This window comes from Theobroma cacao, chromosome 1, assembly GCF_053813885.1.
Source record: "Theobroma cacao isolate CCN51 chromosome 1, ASM5381388v1, whole genome shotgun sequence".
NCBI classification, from domain to species: Eukaryota; Viridiplantae; Streptophyta; class Magnoliopsida; order Malvales; family Malvaceae; genus Theobroma; species Theobroma cacao.
Window position 1 is genome coordinate 40,649,797 of NC_142639.1, and position 20,455 is coordinate 40,670,251.

The 20,455-nt window shown below is 36.1% G+C and overlaps 4 protein-coding genes across 7 annotated transcripts; 3 read left to right on the top strand and 1 right to left on the bottom strand.

Annotated features, from left to right (window-relative positions):
* Positions 1-748: 748 nt before the first annotated feature.
* Positions 749-3,454, top strand: LOC18614279 (Cyclophilin-like peptidyl-prolyl cis-trans isomerase family protein). Of its 2 annotated transcripts, none has more exons than XM_007051960.3 (5): positions 749-923; positions 1,003-1,077; positions 1,664-1,825; positions 2,547-2,621; positions 3,103-3,454. In XM_007051960.3, the coding sequence occupies exons 1-5, from the start codon at positions 921-923 to the stop codon at positions 3,184-3,186; spliced, it is 399 nt and encodes a 132-aa protein (XP_007052022.1). In that variant the 5' UTR covers positions 749-920; the 3' UTR covers positions 3,187-3,454. The 2 variants fall into 2 exon arrangements, with proteins under 2 accessions (XP_007052022.1, XP_007052021.1); XM_007051959.3 differs by having other exon boundaries at positions 760-923; positions 2,463-2,621.
* Positions 3,455-3,688: 234 nt separating this feature from the next.
* On the top strand, positions 3,689-8,931 carry LOC18614280 (SMAD/FHA domain-containing protein). 2 transcript variants are annotated; one of them, XM_007051962.3, is made up of 13 exons: positions 3,689-4,068; positions 4,326-4,510; positions 4,594-4,697; positions 4,831-4,911; positions 5,312-5,415; positions 5,506-5,592; positions 5,960-6,162; positions 6,257-6,458; positions 6,558-6,608; positions 6,712-6,810; positions 6,904-6,963; positions 7,334-7,458; positions 7,643-8,931. In XM_007051962.3, exons 1-13 carry the CDS (start codon positions 3,808-3,810, stop codon positions 8,811-8,813), a joined length of 2,733 nt encoding a protein of 910 aa, XP_007052024.3. In that variant the 5' UTR covers positions 3,689-3,807; the 3' UTR covers positions 8,814-8,931. The 2 variants fall into 2 exon arrangements, with proteins under 2 accessions (XP_007052024.3, XP_007052023.3); XM_007051961.3 differs by having other exon boundaries at positions 7,337-7,458.
* Positions 8,932-13,152: 4,221 nt separating this feature from the next.
* On the top strand, positions 13,153-14,280 carry LOC18614281 (protein LITTLE ZIPPER 1-like). Its single transcript, XM_088802971.1, has 2 exons — positions 13,153-13,569; positions 13,657-14,280. Exons 1-2 carry the CDS (start codon positions 13,466-13,468, stop codon positions 13,871-13,873), a joined length of 321 nt encoding a protein of 106 aa, XP_088659097.1. The 5' UTR covers positions 13,153-13,465; the 3' UTR covers positions 13,874-14,280.
* An 872-nt stretch (positions 14,281-15,152) lies between these two features.
* On the bottom strand, positions 15,153-18,014 carry DHDPS2 (dihydrodipicolinate synthase). Of its 2 annotated transcripts, none has more exons than XM_007051965.3 (3): positions 17,494-18,014; positions 17,023-17,109; positions 15,153-16,373 (listed from the first exon to the last, which is right to left on the bottom strand). In XM_007051965.3, the coding sequence occupies exons 1-3, from the start codon at positions 17,577-17,579 to the stop codon at positions 15,446-15,448; spliced, it is 1,101 nt and encodes a 366-aa protein (XP_007052027.3). In that variant the 5' UTR covers positions 17,580-18,014; the 3' UTR covers positions 15,153-15,445. The 2 variants fall into 2 exon arrangements, with proteins under 2 accessions (XP_007052027.3, XP_007052026.3); XM_007051964.3 differs by having other exon boundaries at positions 17,023-17,106; positions 17,494-18,012.
* Between the last annotated feature and the right edge of the window lie 2,441 nt (positions 18,015-20,455).

Here is a 20,455-nt window from a genome sequence, read left to right on the forward strand (position 1 = left end):
GTACCAACCTTGATCCTTTATCACCTTTCCACCTCCCAAAGAACCAAGAATTATTAAGACACAGTGTTCGGAAGTTTTAAGGAACATAATGCTAAAAACGGTATTATGCGAGATATTCGGCCATGAATTCTCTGAGATCTATTAAGTTTTTGTGGTCAGTTGAAACTGGCTGCCAAATTTAACGTTAGTCGACAGCTTGTTAGTATTAAACTTTATGGTATCCTGTGTTCATGTGTATAGTATTAAATTTTTTTACTTTTAATCTGAGAAGATGATTTTAAATACAATTTTAGAAATTCTTTTTTATTTTAAAAATAAGGTACATCGTTGAAGTTTATGATTAGACAAGAAAATGATGGCAAAATAAAATTAGAAGCCTAAGTATGTCTGGAAAATTTTCTATACCTTGATGTAATATCATAATAATAACCAAAGAATAAAAAAATTGATAGTAACAATTTGATTCGGTTACTATGCTTAATTTATTTTTGTGGGGGTATAATTTAGTATTATGGTAAGATGAATAATGCTAGTATGATGAATCATAAATATGAAATTTCTTCTGTAATTATAATTGATAAAATAAATAGTGCTAAGTTAAAAAAAAAAAGTTGGCCTACTGCCCGCAGCGCATCTGAGTCCAACAGGGGTCCGGGGGAGTAAGCCACTAGGTGCGTGGAACCCACATGGCTCAGACTTATCTAAGGCAGAGTCCGGACCGCAGCCCAGAAATATCTTTAAGAAACCGCCGTAATTCTCAAGCCTATAGGCCCAGAAACCCTGAATCTTTCGAGGCCAGGGCCTGAAGAAGAAGTTTACACTCACCGGGAATCATTGGACATTTAAATACGCTTGCACAACCCAAAGAACTCATCCACTTCCGATTCTGACTTCTGAGCCTATTCTTACCAAAAGAAAATATGGTGAGTTCTGTTTTGTGCGATTTTTATCGAACATAAAGAAAAATGGGTGCTAACAGTTAATCGATTCTTGTTGTTGCAGTCAGTTACTTTGCACACAAATCTTGGTGACATCAAGTGCGAGATCTTCTGCGACGAGGTCGCTAAAACAGCAGAGGTTAGGACCCTCATTTCCTACAAAATTTTCCCATTTTTTCCCCTTTACAGTGGTTGAATTTTATTTATCTCAAAAAACACACACACACACACACAGTAGCTGAAGCTTCTGCTGTTGCAAGCTTTTCAGAAAAGAAACCGAGGAAATGATAAAATATAGATTATGACTAGAAGTTCGCTTTAGGGGATGGAGTTGGTATTAATTGGTGCCCTGAAAGCAAGTTTAGAAGTTTTTTATTTGGCCCTAAATTTATGAAATTGGAGACAAATTTTTTGTAGATTTTGGAGATTATGATTGTGTTATTTTTCCTGTTATTTGTTGAAGAGACTTCTTTAACTTTTTACTGTATCAGCTTTGTATAATTCTGTATAGGTAAAGCTATACCTATGGATATGGTTTTCACTAGCTTTTTTCAATATAACGTTTTGCATAATTTAATTATAAGAGACACCCGTTTCACCCCATATGGTGCATATTTTCCTGTTGCATTTGATTTAATGAACTGTTTTTGTTATGAAGTTTTTCATCACTTCTCGTTTCTTACTATTGTCTATGTTAATAATAGTAATCTTTCATTTGAATGCAGAACTTTTTAGCACTATGTGCCAGTGGCTATTATGATGGGACTATATTTCACAGGAATATTAAAGGTTTTATGATTCAAGGCGGAGACCCAACAGGAACTGGCAAAGGGGGAACAAGCATATGGGGCAAGAAGTTCAATGATGAGATTAGAGAATCCCTCAAGGTATGTTAAGCTAATGCCTAATGCAACAATTAACTTTTAAACTGCAAACTTTAGCTCGTGCAATCTCTCAACGTGTTTTGAGAAAATTTAGTCACCAACTTGTACCCACTTAAGAGTAGGAGGGAGTGGCTGGGGGTGATGAGAAGATATCTCTTCTTTCATGCTAGCTTCTTATGCATGTTAGCCTGCTGTATTAAGAAAACCGGTGAGCTTTTTTTCTTTCCACTGTGGCTTGCTTATGCTCTTCCACGATCCTTGATGTCCAAGTTTGAATCTTACTAAATGGAGTCTAACTTTGCTTGGTTGCGCCTTGTGTGCTACGTTGTTTGTTATGTAGTCACATTATTTGAGTTTGAAATTTTGCTTCTATTACTCCCACCCTTCCTCTAGCTTTCTTCCAACTTTACCTTGAAACCAAGGTAACAACCCCAAGTGTTTTGGTATAATTATGCTTTTCAAACTCTGCAAATTTCTGTCCATTTCAAGCGCTGATAAAGCAAAGTCTCAATATTCCGTTACAAGATATAATATTTTTACTGCTTGCCATACATTGAGTAGCTCATTGGTTGTGAACCTTCTGTGTGTTAGGATATAGATGTGGACATGCTAATTTTGAGAAAGCTTTGTCTTTTCACAGCATAATGCAAGGGGTATATTGTCAATGGCTAATAGTGGTCCTAATACTAATGGGAGCCAATTCTTCATATCTTATGCAAAGCAGCCACATCTCAATGGATTATACACTGTGTTCGGCAAAGTGATCCATGGTTTTGAAGTCCTGGATATCATGGAAAAGGTATGTTGTGCTAGCATACAGTCATATTCCCTGCCTAATTCTCTTTGAATTAGAATGTCTTGGGGACAATTATTGTTATGATTTAATTTTTCATGCAAACTCTTTATCTTTGTCCACATGGCTTTCTGTGTTGACATATCCTGGCTAGCCAGTGTGATTAACCTTGGTCTGACGTTTGGCCTATTATATCCTGTGTGATGCAATTTTATTTGGCTCATATTCAGTTGGCCTTTATCTTGATAAATAGGATTTAAAGACCCCAAAGAGTAGGGAAAATTTGGGTTCTAAAGTGGTGGGATACAACAAAGAAAGACATTCAACCTGACTCCTAAGTTAATAGTTTTGTAGAACCCAATTTCATTTTCTTTTCTATCTCCGTTTCACATATACAATTCCATATCTACTTCAGCTGCAATTGCTTGTTTATTCAGTAGGTTTTCTACCATGTTTAACATTATGGAGCTGCATTCTGTTTATGCAGACTCAAACGGGACCGGGTGATCGACCTCTTGCAGAGATTAGGCTCAATCGTGTGACAATACACGCCAATCCGCTTGCTGGCTAGTCTTACCTCAGCAATTGTGTTGAGTTGCAGTGTAGTGAACACTAATGTGTCAAGACAATGGATGATTTTAGGATTCAACTCACCAGTAGACGTTTTCCTGGTCACGAATATGAATTAACAACAAAATTTTTGAGATAAAGAGGAAAAGTTTGCAGTGGGTACTCTCACCTGCGTAATTATGTATAGTAGCAATCAGTTCATCAGAGTTTGTAACAATGAAAGTTCAAACTTTCAGCAACATTACTCAAAAAAGATAGCTGCCATTTCAGGTTGGGGTGGTCATGGATTTTTCTTTTTCTCAAGTCCATGTAAAAGGAAATTTACACAACTAAATGCATGCACTCAAACTCAAATGTGACCATGATACAGGTGAAGTGACGATGGTTGAGGTATCGGTGGGTCCCACTTCGCTGATATGGCGGAAGTCACTATCACTTGATCTAATCGAACGGCCAGGAAACTCGAAAAAAAAAATAAAAAACAAGTAGTCTTCCTTGACAAGCTTCTCTCTAACTCGGAAACGACTAGCCTGTGTAGCATAAAACGAAGGCATTTAGGGCTTCAAAATCCCCGCCCTTTTTTTTTTTTTTTTCATGTACTCTCACTCACAGTCAGACTCCCATGGCAACGAAGGAAGTCAAAAAACCTGAGACCCCAATTTCTTTAAAACCCAGTCCAATGCCCAAAGACCATGATTCCCAATCGGCGACGTCACGGCCGAAGCAAAACGACGCTTCCTCGCGTTCAAAGGTGCCGTTGAGTGCCAAACAGTTCATTGTCTCAGTCGCAGCCAACATCTCCTCTCAGCCTCTCCCGACCTACGATCCCAACGTTTGGGGCGTTCTTACGGCTATTTCTAAAAATGCCCGCAAACGTCCTCAGGTTCCCTCTCTTTAAACCCGAAACCCTCTCTTTCAATTTTGTTTTTTGGTTGTAAAAATTCCATTTTTGGGTAAATTTTCAATTTTTATTTTCACCACATGCTAATTCATCGTGTATATTGTCTAACTTGATTGAATTGAAACGAAAAAATCTCTTTAAATTGCTTAAGGGTATTCTTTTTAAAAAAAAAAAAAATTAGACAGAAAATTGTAAATTACAATGTAGGTGAAAGACTGATGAGAGGATCATTTTTGTAGGGTATGAATATGCTTTTGACTGCCGATGAGCACAGCATTGGTCGATTAGTGGAAGATGTAAGTTTTCGGATTGAGTCAATTTCCGTTAGTGCTGAACATTGCAAAATATATAGGAAGAGAGTCACCAATGAAGATACAGAGCAGTCGTCCAACAGTTATCCGTCTGTTTTCTTGAAAGATATGAGGTCGGTCTGCTGTTTATGATCTTTTGTTCGGTTGTCAAAGATTTCTATGTTCTGAATTCTGATTGTGTTGTGCGTCTTTGTAGCACAAATGGGACGTATCTTAATTGGGAGAGGTTCAGAAAGAACGGTCCTGAATTGAAAATCCAACATGGAGACATCATTTCATTTTCTGCCCCTCCACAACATGGTAATAGTAATACCTATCATTCATGACCTTTTCTTTTATTTCAGATAACAAGAATGCAATTCTTCTTTGTTTCTAAATGAAGTTTGAGGCTTGGAATGCCTTACAAAGGAAGTAACTACCTTCTTGGTTGCAGAACTTGCATTTGCATTCGTATACCGAGAAGTTCTTAGGTTCGCTCCCTCAGAGAAAGGTGCATGTGCAAAAAGAAAAGCAGGTATATCTACAGCTTGTTCATACCTTTTTCTGTTCAGACTTTTCATTTTTTATCTTAATCAATAATCACCACCTTGCTGTCTATTAAATTTTCCATAAAATTGATATAAATTTCGTTGTGGAATAAATGCCATGACTATTGTTAATTTTCCAAATATTAACAAAACAGTCAAATAGGTTTCATTACCTGAAGATTGGTGTTATTATGCTTAGACATCTGCTAAATAGTCAGATGTGTATGTTGATCAGGTTGATAACAATATTAGTAGCTAGTTGTAAGGCTCATTTTCTTCCTTTTGTATATGGTCCTTTCTTACTGAGGAAAGATTTACCAACTTACTACCATGTGAAACAATTGCGCATCATAAACTTTAAATGATGTACTGTTCACTATTTTGCAGAAGAGCTTGCTTGTGAAAACAAGAGACTGAAAGGTATTGGCATTGGTGCTCCTGAGGGTCCTCTATCTCTTGATGATTTTCGGAGCCTTCAGCGGTCAAACAGGGTATCCTATTTTCAACTCATGAGTCTAGTGAGTGCTCAAACAATTAAGTTCTTTTGCACAGTAAATAATCCCGAAAACTGGTGCGTGCAGGAATTGAGAAGGCAATTGGAAGATCAGGTGCTTACGATAGATACATTGCGTAATGAGAATCGTGCAACTGTTGAGCGTCATGAAAACGTATGCTCTTCTGATGGATCATGACTTTTCTTTTCTCTCTGAATTATGTCTATGTTTGGGTTGATTGAGTTGGTTTAGCAAGTGGCTATGTTACTGAGTACTGGGGGTTTTGTTCATGGCATAATTCAATCGGTGCAGCGTTCCACATTGATTTCATGTGGTTATACCTAATTACAACATGAAAATATCTATTTATATATAATTTTTGTTAACTATCAGTATACTATAACTAAATTCAGCTGGCCATGAACTTTTATACGGAGAGAAAATGAATGTGCAATGGTGTATTGCTTGTTCTTGCTTTTAACCAATTATTTTTATTGCTGTGTGGTCCGTTCTGATTAAGATATCCTATCTGTTTTGGTAGGCAATCAAAGAGATAAAAGAATCAGTTGCAAACTCATACCTTGATCAACTTCAAGAATTGAACAATTTGTTAGATGTTAAACAAAAGGAGCTTGTAGAGGTCAATAGGATATCAGCTGAACAAAAGCATGCTATAGAAGACCTTAATTTAAGACTTACTGCTTCCATACAGTCATGTACTGAAGCAAATGAAATAATGAAGAGGTAAGAAATGAATTCCTGTTGTCTTTATTACTTTTTACCAATTTATGCACAAATAATAAGAAAAGATATAATGGCACAATTTCGTACTTGTTAGTCAGAAGGCATCTATTGCTGAACTCAAGGTTCAGTTCGATGAAGAGCGAGATCAGAGACGAGAAGAACGAGAAAAGGCTGCTGTTGATTTAAAAGCTGCAGTGCAAAGAGCTCAGTCAGAGGCTCAAGAGGAACTGCAAAGACTATCAGATGTTGCTTTGAAACGAGAGAAAGAGCAGCAAGAAGTAATTAATAAGCTTGAGGTCAGAATGATTTTCTTCTTGTGCTTCCTTGGATTTCCTTAATGTGTATTTTATTTTGAAAGAATTGAGTAATGAAATGTTATGCAACTGCTTTCTTAGGAATCACTGAGAAAGAGCTCATCACAAGTGGAAGGTTTGGTGTCCAAACTGGTAACATCGGCATTGCCATCTTATTTTGAAATTTAAACACATGATAGCAGTATTTCATCTAAATTCTGAAGGGGTCATATTTTAATTCCTTTATCTACTGCAGGAAGAGACTAGGCAGAAATTGGTTAACTCTGATAATAAAGTTCGCCAACTAGAAACTCAATTTTGTGAAGCACAACATGCCTCGGCAACTGCAAGAAACGTAAGCATGTCTTTTTGTGCCTGCTTATGTAGACAAGCACATGCAAAACGATTCTGAATCTGACATTTAATGTGCAATTGTGTGTTTGAGCAGAAAGTGGAAGAACTTGAACATGCAATGACAGGATTGAGGAAAGAGATTGAGGCTGAAAAGGTATAAATTTTTATTATTTTCTCTTTAAATAATCACAAGGTTAGATTGTTTGATATGAACTATCTGCACATTCTCTCTGATATACAAGATTTAAACTATTTATTACTGTTGTTGATGCTATCATTTTCATAAACCTGCATGTCAATCTGGGATGTGCCTGCAGCTTTTGAGGGCATAAATGAAAATGTATGTTATGTGTTATGAAAACTATTTATCTGGAGACACTACATTGGATTTGTTTAAATCTATCTAGATTCACCTTTATCAACTAAATAAATAAATCAATCTGGGTACAGAAGACCTCTGAGCTGTCATCTTTACAAAGTTACTTACTCTATTGTTAAGCTGAGGTTTCCTTTGCTGTTGGTAGCAGGCAGCCCGAGAAGAAGCTTGGGCTAAAGTTTCTGCTCTTGAGCTTGAAGTAAATGCTGCAATGCGGGATCTTGATTATGAGAGAAGGAGGCTAAAAGGTGCCAGGGAAAGAATTATGCTTCGGTATGACTTCTGTCACAATAGCTATTGTTTGATCTCTAGTTGCACCTATTGGTGTAAGCATTCACCGATCAAGGTTCTATCCTTTTGTATATTATGGTCTCTGGTGTTAACACGGATGGTTGTTCCTACATCTTTTGGATTTCCTCAATTGCAGCATGGTAACATTTATATGGTTGCTCTGCAGAGAAACACAGCTACGAGCATTTTATTCCACAACCGAGGAAATCTCTGTACTGTTTGCAAAGCAGCAGGAACAACTGAAGGCAATGCAGAGAACTTTGGAAGATGAGGAAAATTATGATAATACATCTGTTGATATTGACATTAATGTACCAAACAGGACTGTTAAGAGAATCGCAGTCAGAGATAAGGCTACTGCTTGCTATCATGGGAACAATACCACAAAAGCAGGCTCCAATACTTCAGCTCAGAGGGTTAATTTTTCTGGCGATGAAGCCAGTGCTACCGAGAAGCATGACTGTGATATGAGAAGTCAAGAAGTTGGTGAAAACACACAGGAGGCTGAATTTACAAGTGCTGAACGTTTTGTTAAAGGTGGCTTTGGTTCTGACATTGATGGTGTTGGTACAGAACCTGTTCCAGAAAGATATCTCATTGGAACTGAGCGTGTTCTTGAAACTGAAAGCCTGGGAATCGAGGTTGAACGAAATATTGATTTGAACAGGTGTGAAACTTTAGGTGGAGATACAATGCAGTGTGATTATGAAACCAATGGCAATGCTCCTGAGAGCAATGAACAGATTCATACAACCTGCCCAGATACTTCTGTACACTCTCAGTCAAATAAACTTTTTGAGACTCAAAATTCTGTGGAAGACACAGAAGCAGGAGGCACAATCAGGACAGCAGACCTTTTAGCTTCCGAAGTTCTTGGGAGTTGGGCTCAAAGTACGGCTCCCTCTGTCCACGGAGAAAATGAATCTCCTAAAATTGGACACAATGAAGAGGATCGTGCCATGGCCCTGCATGATTCTACTGGTCTGGTAGCTGAGAGTCAAAGAATGCCACCTGCTGAGGCTGCTGCTGCCAGACGTAGTGATGAACGTCAAGCATTGACTGAGATGATTGGGATTGTCGCGCCTGATTTAAAGGAGCAGTTTGGGGTTGCTGCCAATGATGATTTTGATCAACAGAGGAAAAACCTGACTGTTAATTCTGACTCGGATACTGAGGACTGTGTCGACAGCGACGATGATAATAACAAAGTAGCTGCTATTAGTGGATCAATATCAGATGCAGAGACAGAGGGTAGTGACCAGGCTGGTGAGGATCAAAAGCATAATGAAGCAATGGTCGAGGGTGATGAAACTAGCGCTGAAGATTCCCTTGGGTAGCAGGCATGCCTATATATTATGAAATTTTGTACATCTTGAACGTCTTTCATCTTATATTTTTGTGGGGGGAACGAAGCTGTACATATTATAGATTAGAATACCATTTCCTTTTGCTCCATATCTGTTTCAGTTTCCAGTTGGTACATATTAACGTTCATTTTAGTGTACATAGGGTACTCCTGCCCTTCCTCACGAATCACTCAGGACAATCTCGACCCCATCTAATGCTATGTGTTGCAAGTAAAGATGCATATCAAGTGCAAATATTGATCAACCCAGTGCCTAATAAGTAAAGATTTAATAGGAATGCAAGGTTGGAGTCAATTTCCAAGTATTACTCACCAAAACGAGCTTCATTTCATATGCCTGATCTCATGCTGAAGTTCTCTCCACGCTTTTGACCTTTTAGGTATTTTTTTCCGTGACTCCCCACAGCCCACGTGGGAGAAAAATGGGAAGAAATGATTACATTTTACAAAGCCATTTAAACTAAGCGGGTCTAATCTGGTTTCTAGAACTGTGATGGGTGGCTCTAGCTAGGAATTGGACTGCCTCCCTTTTTTCTTCAGCCCTTCGTGAGAGAAATCCAAAAGTCAAAGTTGGCTGGATTGAAGCTGATTCCAAATCTCGCTTGTAACTTGAAACTAATTTGGACCTCGAAAGTCTAGAGACAGCAATGAGTTCGCCAACCATCTGCTGTAGGATTTCTTAATTAGAGCATTAATGCTGAATAAAGACATCAAAAGCAGAGGCCAGACAGCAGAGGAAGTGATCCTACGAGCCATGAGGCCCATGGCTCGTTTTGGGTTCACTGCTAAAACTTTTGAGAAAGAACCGAGGCCTGTTCTAATTGCATGAAGAGAAGGCTGTAGAAGAAACCTTTCTTTCTTGTTTGTAATTGGATTACAAAACTGTTAATTTGGTTTGAAAATTCATGATAAAAGAAAAAGCTTAGTTGCCATTGGCTAGCCCCCATGGGTAAAGCTTACTTGCCATATGTTGATTCAACAATTTTCATATTCATACCATACGTGCTATAATTGCCTATTTTTAGGTGTCATGATGGTAATAAACCAAAAAAAGAAAAGGAAATCTAATTAGGAGACGAGCAGCATTGAATAAGGCAGAGTCAGAGATGTTCATAGATTTCTAGTTTGAAATTTTAGAAAGTATGGGGGGGGGGGGGGGTTTGGACCACCATGGTTGAAGGTGTGAGCTGCTCCACCGCTCAATCAGTCGTCATTATCAATGGTGCATGTGAACCCATCATCCCAAACGTTGCTCTCAATAACACATTCATTTTTTTCTCTCCTTAATTATTTCTACTCACTTTGGTCCAAGAGAGCCTATAGCTTCTCCATCACTAGATAGATTTATCATAGCAGAAAAATAAATAAAAAAGAAGAAGTATATATTCAAACGCAACCTCTATGAACATTCATGCTGATATTCCGAATCCAAAAGATACAAGAAAAAAATCCAAAACTAGGGCAATTAGATCATTTTTGAAACGTAAAGGGGAGATTCATTTCGTTGTTGACTACTTCATGTCATTCCATATGGTAGTATGAGTACTTTGTTGTAGTAATACAAGAAATGAGTGAAAGGCTAGTTGTAGTGGCCTTAGTCCCCATCAATTTCCTCGACACCATTTATATTCAAAACAACATGATGAGTGGTTTTATTTCCCATTTCCTAATTCATTTTGGATATCTATTGAGAAAACAGGCAAATCCTTTTATTATTATTATTATTATTATTATTTGTAGAAGGCATGACTTTTTTGACGTTCAAAGAAAGTTATAAACATTGTCCTCTCAATTTATGCCTTGAATTTTGATCCTTGCTTCATGAAATATGAAGTTTTTTTTTTTGCTTAAAAACCCTTAAATTATGATTATTTTTTCAATTAAGCCCTTCACTTTTTGTTGTATCTAAATTAGTCTTTAAATTTTGATTTGTACCCAAATAAAATTTTGATCTTAACGACAAATTAATTGCTATTAGATTCAATGTAAACTGACATTTTTTACTTTGATGACAAATGACTTAACTCACGAAATTGACCACGTGACCAAATAGTAAAAATATATCGAATTATCTAATAATCACGTAAATTAGTCAGGTCATATGACATGTATGTATAAAATGTCAATTGATATTGATTTGATGACAAGTTATTTTTTTGTTAGAATTAAAAGTTTATTTGGATTCAAATTAAAGTTTAAGGATACATTTCATTACAATAAAACGTGAAGGACTTAATTGAAAAATAATCATAATTTGACGGCTTTTTTACTATTTAAACCTTTTTTTTCTTTAAGCTAAAATCCGAAAACTTGATGGAGCTTGACATTTAGTCCCCCACCGAATTGTGGGCTGACAAAGCCCAAGGTGCCCAATTCGGCCAATGGAAGGAGAAGAACCATGTGAGAGTGAAGTGGGTGAGGTGAAAATTGGACCAAATGAAGCACCACCCATTTTCTCTCATGATGGTTTTCCATCCTTTGTTTCTTGCGGATATGAAGTGATTATGATGATGACCAAGAAGAAGAAGAAGAAGAAAGAAGAACGACATACGAAGATGAGTCCAAAACCAAAGCCTTCATTTTCCAAATAAATGAGCATGGCTTGGGTACTCAATTACATGAAAGAAAAGGGACAAAAGGAAGAACCTAACCACATTGACTACTACTACTACTCCCCCTCTCCCCCATCACCCTCTTCCCTTCCAAACTATTATCCCACTCGTTTTTCTTTTGGATTCTTCTCATGGCCCCATTCACTGTTGGTCCACACGTGATTTGCACGTGAATTTCCATGTGATCAGGTCACTTCTCCAGAGTTAAAATTAATTATACAGTATAGACGCGTAAACAAAAACGTCAAAAGCATGGTAACAAGCCATCATCACGACAATAGAATATTGACACAAGTTTTCACATTAATACAAATGATTAAGCATTTTCTCTTTTGGATTTACATTGTTTTTTTTTTCTATAATCTTGGCGAGTCCAAGACGTAAAGGGTTTTCTTGTTAAAAGGCAAACCAAATTGGAAAGATAGTGTTGTGTTCGGTCTGCTTTCCACCAAACTTTTTCTTACAGACAGACATATCCAAAACCTTAAAGTTCTTTGTTTTGACCACACGACCTCTAATTCTCCAGTGAAGTTATGCCCACGTTTAGTGTTTTTGGTTCGCCAGTCAACAGGAATTTCTAACGAACTTAGTGATTAAGAATGCGTGAAAGTTTTAGTTGGTGTGATTAAAATCTATAGCTTCTGTTCATGGAGGCTTGTACTCTAGGGATCCCATTAGGATTTGTTGGCCCCCCCTTGGTTATTATGAGGGGAAGACCCTAACCCTTTCTAAATTTGACTCATTGGTATGGTAGCACTTGTCAAATAAATCTGCCATTTCCATATGAAAAAGATAATAATAAAAAAAATCAGATCATCCAGAGTTATTCAAATCCATCCCCTGCAGGTTACGAGAAGGTACTTACTTGCCCGCACCTCTCTCTCTCTTGAAGGTAACATCTTTCCTTTGAAAGGTGAGCGTAAGGGAAGGGATCAGACGAAGAAACTAATTAAAGTTTTAATAATTACATTTTTTTTTTGGTTGACATGAAAGATCAGTCAAGGAAATCAAATGGTTGAGTATAACACTGAGGTAATAAATACCTATGCTCGGATTTTGGATTTAAGGTTAAATGGTTGAGTAACACAAAAGTAATACTTTTTTTAAGAATTTGAATTTAGGGTTAAAAGTTTTACAGTTAATCGTAACAAGTGCTGTCTCCGTCGATTAAATTTTTTATTGATTTATAGTAAAAAATGTATTAATTATCGCGTAATAAGTTGATCATTTTTACATGTGAAAGTGAGTATTAAAAAAATGATAATCTCATATCAATTGATTTTAATTAAATTAATACTCATCTTAAAAATTTCAACATAACATAAATGTTCAATATAACTTTTCTTGCCGTTATAAATATGAACCCTGCTGGATCAAGTTCATCAATGAAGGCGAGCGTGTCAAGTTTGAAATTCAACCCCAGAGTTAATTTTCTGCAGCAATGATAGCATCAACTACTTGCATCAATTTGATTGATTACAGCACATCACCAAAAAAAAATTCCGAAATTTGGCTCTGTACGGTAACAGGAAGGAAGCCAAACGGTTAAAGAAACTGAAGGGGAAAGTTCTAAAATTCAAAAAGTGAATGAACATGTAGAGGGAATAGTCCTTTTCTGTGTGCCCAAGCCAGCCAAACCCCCTTGGCTCATGTCCTTTGACACTCATCACATAAGAAATAAAAAAGGTGGTACTACTCAAAAAACACCACAGAAAGAGAAGAGAGCAGCCCCTTTTGCTTCTTCCTTCTTCTCTCTGTATTCTTCCATCTATTGCTGCCCCTTAGTAATCATGAGTCCTTGTGCCATCATTACTATGAAAAGCCTCTCTCTCTCTCTCTCTCTCTCTCTCCTCTCCCTCTTTTTCTCTTTCTCATTTTCAGATACAAACACAATATCCCAGCTATATAACACCTGTTTTCTCTCCCTGGTTGGAGCACACAAGATAACTCAACCCCTCTCTTTGATCTCAAAAGGGAAGAAAACCCTCTTTCTTTCTCTCGATCTTAAAACATGTGCATGATCTCTTCAGAGTCGATCCCAAGCCGTTCCCTGTATTTCTTCTACCGGAAGCGTCCTTCCAAGCGTCATAACGTTCTTGTTCGAAGACTCAACAGGTTAAGGTTTCTTCACACTACAGCCATTTCTTTTGTGTTTTTCTCTGTTTCCTCTCTGTGTCTCTAAGAAGAAAATTAATGCAACAGGTGGAGAAGGTTGAGGAAGGGAGCGGGAACAAAGAAGGTGGTCGTCGGCGTTCAAACAGATATGCAAATGAAGAACTTGAAACTGTACATGCAGAACCAAATCATCATAGAAGAGAATGAGAGGCTGAGGAAGAAAGCTATTCTCCTCCACCAGGAGAACCAAACCCTGTTGGCTCAGCTACAGAAGAAGCTCTCCAATCCCCAAAATTCCTCCTAAAAGCAGGAAACAACCCGCTGGCTCGCACTAGTAAATACTGTAATACTAGTAGTATAACACTATGTGCTGATGGAGAGAATATAGGAAGAAGAATGATGGACTACTTAACCGGGGAAAGTGTTAGATATCTCGAATCTCGTTCATTTCTTTTTTGGACTTGGTTTCATTCCTCTAAATTAAGTTTGTTTTTTGATAGATTCGGGTTGGAAATAAGTTACCAATATGAACATAGAAGAAGTTTAATGTAAGAGTTTAGCAGCTGCATGTAGTTTTCTTGCATGTTCTTTCTGTTGGGGTCTTGAATGAATTGTTTTAGCTAAGAAAACTAATATTCTTGGCCGATCTGAAACTTATCAAACAGCCTTTTGATTAAATAAAAAAAGGGTATTTGTTTGATTATTATTAAAGGTAAACCAGAGACAAATACATGATCTGTAGCCCAAAAGTGTAGGCAAATGGACATGCACTTTTTGTTTCGATTTTCCCTTGCTGCGTGCATCCTTAGCTGAAGGGTATACTTTCTTCCTAGAGTACCTTCATTTACTATTATTAAGTATAATCCTGAATTTAAGTCCTAAGTATTAATCATCCAATTATAGGTAATGATCACTAAAATCTAACTTAATTGCGTGATTAATCACTTCTGTTGTATAATTCAGCACCATTTTCAAGTATCGCCTCTAACAGCCAATAATTAAAGCCAAATCATGCAGTCGGGAATCGCAATCATCATCTCAAGGTAACAAAAGTAACCCGACAAGTGACTGTCTGTGAGTATTTTTGGCTCTAATTAAGAAATTAATTTATGAAAGTTTTGTTAACACTAACTGCTAATTTGATTGCCAGCTTTCGAAATGGGATCTTCATGTTTCTTTTTTGGTCAGGACTGCAGGGCATTCAGTAACAAAAGATTGGAATAATGAAGCAATGGTAACTTGTCGGCTCCAAGCCACCGATATGGAACCTCGGCTCACCATGTTTGATTGGGCCGGATGCACCCTCTGACAACGCACTCATAACTAAAATTAAGAACAGGGACCAGGGCTTCAAGCTGACCATCATAATCCTAGAGACATGATTAGCTAGTTGTCCCAATGATAACCTTTCAATTGCGATGTAACTCAAGAACACCCACGGCTACTTCCATGTGGTTTTTCCCATTGTTTCCTCTAATGTTTGGTAACTGCCATTCGAGGAAATAAACGGAAAAGGCTATAAACAGATTCAATCATGAACCCATATGTCAGATACAGTGATAAATTGGTGCTAGCAATTTAGATTGCTTAGGTCCAAAACGATTTAGGATTGAAGATAGTAACAGAAGTTTTACAGGTACAAGAAAGGCATGAATGATCCTTCCCCAAAACAATCCTTGCCTATAAATGGAGATGCAGAGAGGTACAAGGCAAACCAGTCCAAATAGGCAATACTCATTACTCAGCAGGCATCATATAAAAATATAGTACTACTGTTTTCTGTCATAATTTAAACAACCAGGTAGACTTTATTTGTAACTTTATAAACGAAAATTTAAAATTCCAAACTGGAAACTGAGACACCAATGACAACAGACTAATACCGCCCAACCAAGATGAAGTCATCATTATCAAGAACCTGAACATCTTTTTCTCCTACAAAATTCTGCCGCCCAATTTGCCTGACAAGATTAACAAATTCTACCCTCTTTGCCAGAGGAAGAGGTACATATGGTAACCTGAAAACTGGCCTCACAACCCCAAGTTGTGCAAGGGCTGTGTTTAGGCCAATGGGGTTGGGTTCCTCAAAGAGCCACTCAATCAGAGGTAAGAGCTTCACATTAAGCGAAGGGTTTTTCCCTCCAAACATGAGTTCTCGCATCAAACCTGGAATCAGGTTGCTTGTAACAGAAATTACCCCAGTAGCCCCATGGCTCCACCTAGCATCATGGCACTGATCATCATTCCCACTCCACACTACAATTCCATTATCTGTATACTGCTCAATCCGGTCATTTCCAACACATTCCTTAACACCGGCCAAGTTAGGACTCTGTGCTACCGTATTGATGACACGTGGGGGAATATCTTGGCCAGTTCGTGATGGCACATTGTATATGATGGTGGGGCCCATTGGCAGCACACTATCAAAGTGAGAAACCAAGCCCTCCAGAGATGTTTTGCCATAGTAAGGATTGATGTGAAGAGCAGCATGCATTCCAACTGCAAAACCTTGTTCAGTGGCATGAATTGCTTCCCTTGTTGAGTTGCTTCCTGTGTTACCAATTACCTTAATTGATCCACCAAAACAGTTGACTGTATGACCAATAAGCATTATGTGTTCATCCCAGCTCATCAGCTGGCCCTCGCCAGTTGTGCCACCAACAATTACACCTTCAGCACCATTTTCAATTTGCATATTCACCAAGCCATCATAAGCTTCAAGATCAAACCTTCCATCAGGTAAATATGGGGTTTTGATAGCTGTTATCAATCGGAGAGATTTTATATCTTCTGATGATGTTCTGCAAACAGAAAACAGACAAAATCATCAACAGCAGCAATTGTTTCAGAAAGAAAGTTTCATTTCCAATAAGAAACTGCTCTCAACAACAATTTACAGCTGTAGGTAAACAAACTCTCCATCAATTAAGACACCAACAAAGTACATTCACATCACACAATGAAAATAAATTCCACAGACCCATTAGAACTAATATGTCATAGGCATTCTCCAAGTATGGCGCATTACACTCTTAACAACTCCAAACAGAAGATTATAACAAGTGTGACGAGATTCTAATCAAAATTATGCATGGATAAGAACCAGGGTGTTCAAGTATGTTTATCTTGCATAAATCCCTTATGGTACCTCCAAGAGCTCCAAAAGAGTGTAATAAAGGACACCTCTAGATAAAGGTATGAATAACAGAACAATGTCTCAGCATATATAAAGCATATTTGTTATAGCAGGGCAGCAATGACATCTAGCAACAAAGAGACATATGAACAGAACCGAGATTGACATTTCAGGAACTTTTAATGCAAGTAGAAAAAATAGGTAGAGATTCAGTCCTTATCACAAAAATAATTGAGCAACAACAGGCAAGGCAACAAATTATTCTATCCAGTAAAACATCAATCAGATTCAGATAGTACAAAGACTATTATTACCTGTTTTTAACCTCAAAACTACGCATTGGGAGATGGAAATTAGGTATTACTGCTGCTTGTGGAGACCTCCATTTTGCATTTCTCCTGCTACATAGCAAACAAATAAGATGATGATCAAATTATGCAGATATAAATTTCAACTAAGATCAACTTTGCTTCCCATTAACACCCATCAAGGATGATGTAACTTTAACACAAAACAAAAAAAAAAGCAAATTCTTTCAAACAAGTACTAACATATCAACTGTTCTACAAAAAGAGAAACGGGCAAACAGAAAGATGACATAGAAGGAAAATATGCGATTATTCCATATCAAGTTATTGGCACCGACCAAAAGGAAAAATCATATAAGCAAAACGAATTCCCAGTTAATACCAAATAAGCCAACAAATAGTATAATTAATTAACCAAACCAACGACTGCCAATTAGAAAAAATATATATATATCTTATATAGAGAGTGTTAAAAACCTCTTGTAATTATCGCCGCGATTGGGACGCGGAAACTGGTGAGTAGACTCTCCCAAGCGCACGCCATAGCTCTTCAAAGTAGCCATTTCTCAACGAGAAAAAACCAGATACACAGAACCCGAAGTCGTATCCCTGTTAGCCCAGACCCGGCCCAAACAAGAATAATCTACGTAACGCTTTAATTTGGCTTCAGTAACAGTCTATACACTTTGAAGATGAAAATGCGATGGTATCCAAGGGTGAAATGGAGATTTTTTTTTCTTCAGTGAATGGTAATGGTGATGACAGTTGAAATGGTGGTGATAATCGTGGTGGAGATGGTCGGTCGAACAGAGCGGAGGACCACGGCGGAGCTCACGCGACTGTTGTTGTTTTGAGCCATGACGTCAGATTCCGGTGATGAGATGGCAGGTGGTTTGAGAATTGAGTGACAGAGTTAGAAGAGTGGAGAAAGCAGGGGAGGCTGCTTGAATTTATGTGGCTCTTAGGGTTTTTTTGATTGTGGGGTGCTCGTCTGCGTGACGCGTGTGGCTGCTTACTTTTGTAATTTTGTGCCTACTTTCTTCATGCAGATTGGACAACTGCTGCTTTTGACTCGTGTTCTTGTTTTCCTTTTTTATTTTCCAAATAACGACTGCTTGACTAGTTTACCAGGACAATTTCAAATGTCTACTATTAATATTTATTTTTCTTCTAAATTTTAATTTTTTATTTTCAACATATTTAAAACTTATTTCTTGTTCGTTGAATGCTTGTGCTTTTATTTATTTTTAAATAATAAAATAAAATGTTGAAGAGGAAATATATACAACTTGCATTAATATAAAAATAAAGAGTTTTACATCCTTTACTTATTATGGAATCAAAATTGAATGACATAATATATAAAAAAATTTTGTATTATTTAAAAAATTTTAAATAATTCTATATTTTTCTATTTCATTAATAAAATCTTTATATTTTACTTTCAATCAACTAAATTTTTATGATTAATTTTTATATTATGTAATACTGATATAATGTGTTAACATATCAAAATAAATAGTATCATGACAATAACATGACCACATGATATAAAAAATGTATCATTTTAATTAGAGAATTAGTCGATTGTTAATAAACTTATTTGATATAAAATAAAAAACACATGCACTTTATTAAATACAATAAAAAATAAAAGCTATTTAATTTTATTAAATAATTTATGAATTTTTAAAAGCATTTATACCAAATTAAATCTATGACTGATATTAATTTTTTCATTAATTTAGGAGTCCAGTGAAAATAAAAATACTATGGAGTAACCTCATTTTTTAATTTAAAAGTTGGTATTAATCAAATCTTAAAAAAAAAAAAACCTTAAGTGTTTATTACAAATGTATCAAAAAAAGGTCCATTGAAGCCCAGCCCGATAGATGGGAAGCCTATCCAGTCTTGATTTTATCCGGGCTTTCACCAAATGAATTAAATTTATCAAAAGTATAAAGTATTTATATTGAAGTATTTGATTCATTAATCGATAAAGTCGAGCTTAGGTTTAACAAGACTGTGAACCAAAGTCATTTTACCTAGTTTTAAACTCTTTAGTCTTTACGGTTCCCTAATTTCGAAATACTAAATTACGAAGCCATGTGGATCCCTTTGATATTAGCAAAGTTATGTAATTCAAATTAGAAATTCAAATGTAACGTGTTTAAAGAAAAATAATACTATAAAGTTAAATAATGTACATGTATATTTACTAAAGGCGTGGGATGTTCAAAAAAGAAGATACATTCATTTATTATGGTTTAGGCCATATATAGTGATGAAATTAAGACCCCATGGTTCAAAATCACAAAGGTACAACACTCAAATTCACAATTGGTTAATACATGATCCTATACTAATTGTATAACCCTTGGTCTTAAATCTCACTTGCCAATTTCTCAGCAGCTACTTGTGCATAAACCATAAAAACTACGAAATGTTTTTAAAAATTGTATTAATTATATATTTAAATAGATTTTTATGTTAAAAAATTATTCTTTTATTATATCTGCACAAGTACCTAGTTTATAATAGAAAATTAATTTTTTTTGTTTATATTATATATGACATAATCGTATAACTGTTAATTTTTTGTTATAAATTAAGAGTTATGTGAGTATAATAAAAAATATATAATATTTAGTACAAATCAAAATATAAAGATTTCTTTAGTTATAATAAAAATTTGTGATTTCAAATGTATACTTTAATATAATTTAAGAAAATTTTGTTGTTATTGTTGTTGTTTAAGCTTATAAAATACTAAGTTAAAACCCAACATTTTGTCACTATTTTATTTTTTTCCATTTGTTTGACTAAGTGATTACTTGGAAGGAAAACTAAAAGACCTTTTGTTTTAATAATCAAGTCAGTTCCTCCACCAGAATCGGAAAAAGATGTGTCAATTGTCTTATTGACAAAGTTAATTGGCACTGTCGTCCCATTATTTATTTATTTTTTATTTTGATTATGTTTAGGCTGCTAGCTTCCCACAATCCCACTTCACTTCTTGATTTCGATAAGCCCATCCCCCTCTCTCTGATTTTTCATTTCGATTTGAAGGTACCTTTATGGTACTCATAGCCCCATCATTCGTTTAATTCAAGCGTGAAGTCCCCATCCTCCAACTTTAATATTTAAAAGTTATGACTTTTCTTAAGTAGATCATGTTGTTAGGTAAAATGACAACGCACTATATCTTAGCGGTTAGTACAAACTTGTCTCCTCTTCCTTTTTATGCATTTGATATATATATATAAAATCAATAGAGTCATAAAATATATTTTCATAAAAAATTTCGTTAATATTTGATAATATTATCAGTATGTAATATTTAATATATATCATTATTTACTCACAAAATATAATCTCATGAACATATAATAATAAAAATTTTAAAAAGTTGCAATATAAATATTAAAAAAAAATCTTA